Raw genomic sequence first — 7,286 nt, forward strand, 5'->3', positions numbered from 1 at the left:
AAATCATGCGCCTTGCTGGAGTGTGTTGGCGGAGGTCAAAAAGGTCAAGAAAAGGACAGCGTCTTCAAATCTCTGTGAAAAACTACAGAATACCAAAACATCAATTCCACTAAACTACACATATGCAACACAAAATGCCCTTGAATAAGACCACAGAAGCAGCATTAAAAGTTAAGACACAACCTATCAATAAAACTAAAAAATAGTCAACCCCGTACGGACTTCAATATGACCAGGATTAATACAGTTCGCTATTTTTTTTTTACATATCAATAGCTTCATTATTAAAATTGAAATATTAATATAAATTGTCTGCTGTATTTGCAGTTTGTGTTTTATTGCCAGTTTGGTCAGCTTATTTTATTTATAGAAAAAAAATGAACAGCCATTTTTTTTTGATGCAGTGGTATGGATCAGTATTTGTGAATGTACAATCCACACTCCTCATTTAATTTCATATTTCCTCAAATGCAATATTTTAAAAATGAATAAAGATGATCTCATGTAATTTGTCCCCAAAATACAGATAAATACGAAGAAATGGCTGTTCAGACTAACAGTCCAGATGCCAATAAATTATCCACTTGATACTGAAAGCATTCAAAATGTTATGAAATACAGCCGACCACAGACACGCAAAAACCCAACCTTTTCCCACTTGTGATCTTTCATTTTTTTTACACCTTTGTCACGATTGAGTACAATATCGCAGAACGTCAAATCACCATTTGACAACAGGAGCGATATTGGACCACAGCTCCTCACGTAAAACAGTCAAAATGTCATTTGGAAGGAAAAACCGCCCCGCATTCAAAAGCATGAACGAGATGACCCTGATACATTTCACTCATTAAATCGGCAGAATCATATTTCACCCTGATTCTAATTGATTCTGCGTGTTTTGCTACTGTTTTGTTTCTGCTTCTGTCCTGAAAGAGAGAACAGCAACTGAACCCGTTGAGTTTGCATTGAAAGGGGTATGACAATTGGCGACTTAACTCATGTTTGGGCGAATCTTTTAAATTCTTTGTCCAAATGACACATATTTTAGAATCATGCAGATTCATGCTGTAAATAGAAGATCAGGGGGGGGGGGGGGCGAAGCTGAATGCATTGAGGATGATTCTGTGACATCTCTCGGTGGATGAATCGAAGTATGCAGGATCGACTTGCCTATCTAGCTAGTGACAACGTTCGGAGAGTTGAAAGATAGAAAAGTTGGCTTTTGGAGAGGCTCAAGGAAAAATGTTTTACATCTGTTGTACGAGTCAATGACTGCCAGGAAGAGATGATTATATCACGGCAGTTCTCTTCTGGTTGCCTGCTGAGAGACAGAACACATAATTAGTCCTGACACGAACACGCCAAAGATTACGGAAAGTCCTCACTCATGCAACAGTGGATCGTTACTGTGTGACTGGTTACTGCAAACGTCATTGAAATGTCATGATGGCACAACATAAAAACGTGTATCATTCTAAAAAATAAATCGAGCTGTAAAATCATCAAGGAGGAATCACAAGGGTGGACAAAGCATGCATAAGCAGGCATCCTCATGTAATTTTTGGCAATTACGGCTTGGTCAGAATGTAGGCCGGCCAGATGTGCACAACACGACCCTGACCGGCAGCCAGTTTCCTTCTAATCTGTGCTCTCGGTAAGCTGAGAGGTTTTCTTACTTGAGAGCCGAGCCAATTTGAATGTAGCATTTCAAATGGAACAGCTTGGTGCCCATGTTGGACCAACAGGGGCAACAATTCATCCAGGAAAAGGTCAATCGGAGGACTTTAAACATCACCAAATTAATGAAGAAATTGATGCCTCAGTCAAAATATACATGTGATTTTTTTTACATCGAATAGAATCATATGAAGAAATGTTTGCGGTTCTATGTTGTGTACATATATACAGTAAATAGCAACCATCATACCTCCAGGTGTAGAATAGACTTCTTTTCATTTTGAGTACTTAAGCACAAAAGAAAGAAACAAATTGCACAATGAGTATGAAGGTCAAACACAATCTACAAACATGAATAACGTCACCATCCTGATACTACACTAAAACATTTGTAGTCATTAATGTTTCACCATCCTGTCTGCAGGTTGTCAAACAAAGTGATTACTGGTAACTTTAAAAAAAAATCCACTGTCTCTGAGGAGAGGTAAAAACCGCAACTGTACCGGTAGTTATTTTACACTTCGGACAGTTAACAATGCGGAAAAAAAAAGAACTAAAAAACAAACCAATTTTTTTCTTTGTGGAACAGTTTTACAAAAGAATGATTTCATTTGAGGAGCAACTTTTTCATTTTTTTGAAACAATTTCTTCTCAGCTTTTTACCACACTCCGTCACACGTAGCTGTGTTGATTATTAACAGCACGCTAACTTACAAATGTGAAAATAATGCTAAAAATAAAATATATACATGTACATAACATTCCTGTCAGGTTAATCAAGGTGCTTCCATAGCGACAGTTTTCCCTCTGGACCAGATTCTTTCAAAATTTCAAAGGTGTGATATTTGACCTTAGAAGTTCCACCGTACATATGCGTGAACTACTTCTGATCCACCAGACTTCCCCGCATGATACAGCTCATTTAGCGCATCTTGTCCTTGAAGAGAAACACTCTGTGTCGACGCCCTTTGAAGTATTCCCGTGCTTCCGCCACCCACTACTGTGATATGCATGTGGGATAAATGACCTACATACTACATTAGACATTGAACAGTGGAATATTGTGCGCGTGCGTGTTGTGGTGGTGGGGGGATTTGTTTGACCTAATTATTCAATGTGATTGCTTGTTAGCTCTTCCAGTACTCTAATATTTAAAAGTATCCGGGGGTCTTTCAGTTAATGACCATTTCCTAATTATTACATAGTTATATATAGTTTATTACAGTTTTCGATTCATTAAAAAAAACCCAAAACAACATGTGCACATGGTGGTAGACATATAACATTTGAATTATCTTTCAATTAGTTTTTTTGTGTTCTAATGATTTGTGGTCACGTTTTTTTGTGGTTGATATTAAATGACGAGAAGCTCTTCCATTGCCCGATTCGTCGTGTTAGCTAAAATGCTGTACAGGTTCTATGTACCTCCAGCGTGGATGCTCTGGAATCCGTGGTCTCACTCGGCCCGATGCTCCTGGGTATACTGGACACGAAGTAGCCAGCTCCTTTGGGAATTATGGGCTGTCTCACGACGACTTTGCCTTTCCTGGTCTCTGCGAGAAACAGACTGTACCAGTAGGCGTCGCTGGAGATCAAGGTGGAGTCCGCAATGGTGGAGCTCCGTTGGCTGATCACACTGTTCCTGCTGATCACACTGTTCCGATTAGCTGGGGGAATCTTGATGGGCTTTGGCTTGGGTTTTTGACACTTCAGCACAATAATAACCAAGATGGTAATGAGCAGCATGAAGGACACGGCTCCTAAACCGATGACTAAATATAAGTTGAGGTCTGTGAAGACGTCATACTCGAGTGGCAATTCCGTTGTCTCCGAAAATGCCATGGAGCGTTCCACTGTGGATATTTTGATGGTGACCGAGGTCGAGAGAGCGGGGTTGCCGTTGTCTTTCGCCACAATGACGAGACGTTGTTGCCGGGGGTCTCTGTAGCTGAACATTCTCGTCGTCCGGATCTCACCGTTGTATTGATCGAGACTGAAGAGGGTGGTGTCACTGATTTGTAAGAGCTGATACGTGACCCTGCCGTTCTGTTCGGAGTCTGCGTCGATGGCAATCACTTTGGCCACTAAATGTCCCTTATCCGTCGACCTCGGTATCACCTGCTCCACGACGGAGCCTTGCGCCCGCCACGGTGACACTATGACAGGGGTGTTGTCATTTTGATCCAAAATGATGATATGAACGGTAACGTTGCTGCTCAGTGGGGGGACGCCGGAGTCCCTCGCCTCAATGTGGAAAAGATACTCCCTCTCTCGTTCGAAATCAAAGGTCTTCAAGGCGTACAGGTCACCGTTTTCTGGATTGATGGAGAACAGCATTGACACGGATGTGTTCGCTATCTCTTTCTCCATTATGAAATATACCAAGTATTGGTTCTCACTCAGATCTGGGTCAAACGCACTTAGAGACGTCAGCAACGCTCCCGGCAGATTATTCTCCAGAACGTGAATGGTGTAAAAGGACTGAGGGAAAGTGGGCGCATTGTCATTGATATCATGAATCTCTAAAGTGAACGTCTCACTTTCGGTTAACGGCGGCATCCCTTTGTCCGTCACCTTCAGGGTGATTTCATATTTGCTCTGTAGCTCCCTGTCCAGTGGCTTTGAAACCAAGAGCTCAAAGTAACCCCCCGAGGATCGATTGAGAATGAAGGGCAGGGTTTCCTGCTGACTTAAAGTGAGCAGCACTTTCCCGTTGATTCCGGAGTCCCTGTCGCTGACGCTGACCACGGCAATCATCGTCCCCACGGCCGTGTTCTCGGCCACTGCGCTTTTTAGAGACTTGATTGTCAGCTCGGGGTAGTTATCATTCAAATCCGTGATGGACACCATCACTTTGCAGTGTCCCAACAGTGGCGTTGACCCTTCGTCTTGAGCTTGTATGTGCATCTCAAAATTCTGATTCTCCTCAAAATCAACAGGGCCCTTTACCTTGATCTCGCCTGAATGTCGGTCAAGCGAGAAGAGCTCCTGGGTCTTCTCAGAAGTGTAGAGAGTATAAGAATATAGCAACCGTGCGTTTGAGCCTTCATCCAAATCTGTTGCATTGAGGGTCATGACAACCGTCCCCGCACCTGAATTCTCCGGAACATTGACTTCAAATACCGGCTGACTGAATAAGGGGGCGTTGTCATTGATATCGAGGACGTTGATGATAATACTGGCTGTGCCGGATCGGGGAGGAACCCCTCCATCCACCGCGGTTAAAATCAGATTATGCACCGCGTCCGTCTCCCGGTCCAAATTGCCATTCAGAACCAGATCGACATATTTGGATCCATCGCTGCCCGTTTGTATGTCAATGTTGAAATATTTGCTCTCACTGAGATAGTAAGACTTGATCGTATTAGCACCAACATCCGCATCTACAGCGTTTGTTAAGGAGAATCTCTCACCGGCAGGGGTTGCCTCGGAAACATCCAAATAAATGGTTTTCCTCCGGAACACAGGCGCGTTGTCATTAATGTCCATGATCTCCAATTCGATGTTAAAAATACGAATAGGGTTTTCTAGTATGACATCCATTTTTAGAAAGCACGAGGTTGTTTTAGTCATGCAGATGATTTCCCGGTCGATCTTCTCGCGGATGATGAGCTCTCCGGTTTCTTTGTTGATGTCAAGATAATTTTTGCTGTGAATGACATCCAGTTTTGCTTTGCGCTCCACCATGCTTCGAACATCTAGACCCAAATCGGTGGCGAGGTTGGCAACAAAGGAACCCTCTTCCATCTCCTCCGGAATAGAGTAGCGAGTGATTGAAAGCGCGCAGCCCCATAACGCACTGGATGCAAAAGCGGCGATCAGCAGTTGTGTCCATAAACGAGCCACAAGAGAAGCCATTACGCTACCTTTTAAACGCAGCAAGTGAGCAAATTCGTTCCAATGTTCAGGCTGTCTTGATGCACGGAAGCACCGGTGTCATTCTTGCCTCCACGCGTGGGAGCTGCAGCAAGCGGTGCATGCACGCGTTCAGCACCGCCGATTCCTGCAGGGGCGTGTACAGCGTTTGTGTCGGCTGGCTTCGGGTGGCCCAGCTCACGTTAAAGGGGTGGTGGGCACGTTAAAGGGATGGTGAGCGGAGGGGGCCAGGGAGGCAATTTATAGCACCAAACAAATGTACAATAATAACTCCTATCAAAACAGACAGCCTTTAGTGTGTATAGTGTGTGTTACTTCACATTGACCAGTATGTAAAAGCGAATTAGTCATTTAATGAATGAAAACCTTTTCCAATGCAATATTGAATGACTCAAATTGTGAATGATGCCAGCATTACGCGTGTGAATTTTTTAAGAGCGAGAACATATAGCCTCGTGTAAGCACAAATTATTATGAGCCAACCAGGTTAATCAAGGGGCGCCACACCGTGCTTATTGCTTTATATTTTCCCTAAAACTGCAACTGTTCATCTTTTCCAAGCATGTTTTCTCATGGCATAGAACTACGAAGTACTGAAAGTTCCCAAACGTAACATACACACACGCCGTTTAATAAATTGAGTTTTCTCTTGATGTCACCATGGCAACCATTAGTTCTTCGTCATTGTGTGTGCTTGCATGAGTGACTGAGCGCGACTCCAGAGGATAGTTAGCCTGAGATTCTGGAGTTTGTGCCTCCTTTTGTCTGTATTGTACCGCCATCTAGTGACAAATGTAAGAATTACAGGAACATCCTGGATTATGTACACCGCAACCCCACTTCAGTGTGCCTGTCTCTCTCTCTCTCACACACACGTAATGACATCTCTGAGGTATTAGAATTATTTTGTCCCCAAGGAACAATTGTCCTAATGTGTTTTATCCACTACCTTTCTCGGTTACTCTAAATGGAAGTAAACAGACACATCTGAGGCTACATGAGATCTAATACGCTGTATGAAATAAAATATATTGTGTATATTATTGCTCAGTTTGGACTGACAGGGAGGAATGACAGTAATAATATGTAGAGGAGAGAGGAGCAAGGGTGAACTTGACCATCTGTTTGAACAAAACACTGACAAAACTAAATAACAAACAAAGTCCTGAAAACAACATGAATCCAAAGTAACAAACAAAAACCCATAGCAGACGCAAAAGCAAGGTGAAAGCAATCCAAACAACAATCCTTGGCAGTAAAACACAAACACTAACCGACAGACGCAATGATAGCAACAATGACTCGACACAAAGTGGTCTGGCCTGGAGTCCTTTTAAACGGAAAACCTACTAATGAGATGATGACCAACAGGTGTGCCGCTGTAGGAGGAGCCCGACAGAGTCACTCGTTCGTCCCAAACAGATCAACCGTGAAAATTTATTGCCAACACACAAAAGGAATTTTCCCAATGTTAAGGCAAAAGCAAAGCAAGAAAAATACTTTACAACCGGGCAATATGATCACTTTTCTGCCCTCGAAGTGGATAATGTGCACTGTGCATTGTTATGATTGCACAAACAATATCTGAGTTTGGAGTTCAAAACTTTAGGATGGATTTAGTGTCTTATTGAAATGGGGGAACTGTTTCAGCGCTCAAAGGTTTTGGTGCCTCGTTACCTTCAAAGGTCTGGAAGAGTACAAGACCATCAGGGGATAGCATAATACAGCCA

At 42.9% G+C, this 7,286-nt stretch overlaps 1 protein-coding gene across 3 annotated transcripts; it reads right to left on the reverse strand.

Moving 5' to 3' along the window:
* Positions 1–320: 320 nt before the first annotated feature.
* LOC127588639 (protocadherin alpha-C2-like) lies at positions 321–5,718 on the reverse strand. Of its 3 annotated transcripts, none has more exons than XM_052047440.1 (3): positions 3,106–5,718; positions 1,931–1,967; positions 321–1,321 (listed from the first exon to the last, which is right to left on the reverse strand). In XM_052047440.1, the coding sequence occupies exons 1-2, from the start codon at positions 5,536–5,538 to the stop codon at positions 1,956–1,958; spliced, it is 2,445 nt and encodes an 814-aa protein (XP_051903400.1). In that variant the 5' UTR covers positions 5,539–5,718; the 3' UTR covers positions 321–1,321; positions 1,931–1,955. The 3 variants fall into 3 exon arrangements, with proteins under 3 accessions (XP_051903400.1, XP_051903399.1, XP_051903398.1); XM_052047439.1 differs by having other exon boundaries at positions 321–1,324; positions 3,106–5,717; XM_052047438.1 differs by lacking the exon at positions 1,931–1,967 and having other exon boundaries at positions 321–1,324.
* Positions 5,719–7,286: the final 1,568 nt, after the last annotated feature.

The sequence above is a fragment of the Hippocampus zosterae genome, chromosome 16, assembly GCF_025434085.1.
Source record: "Hippocampus zosterae strain Florida chromosome 16, ASM2543408v3, whole genome shotgun sequence".
Taxonomy (NCBI): domain Eukaryota; kingdom Metazoa; phylum Chordata; class Actinopteri; order Syngnathiformes; family Syngnathidae; genus Hippocampus; species Hippocampus zosterae.

What these genes read in the sequence shown, in the direction of transcription:
- LOC127588639 (XM_052047438.1), bottom strand. Translation starts at nt 5,538, where the DNA reads ATGGCTTCTCTTGTGGCTCGTTTATGGACACAACTGCTGATCGCCGCT. An exon ending in CCAGAGCATCCACGCTGGAG is followed by an intron (nt 1,325 to 3,105) that starts GTACATAGAACC and finishes TCTGTCTCTCAG; the next exon opens with CAGGCAACCAGAAGAGAACT.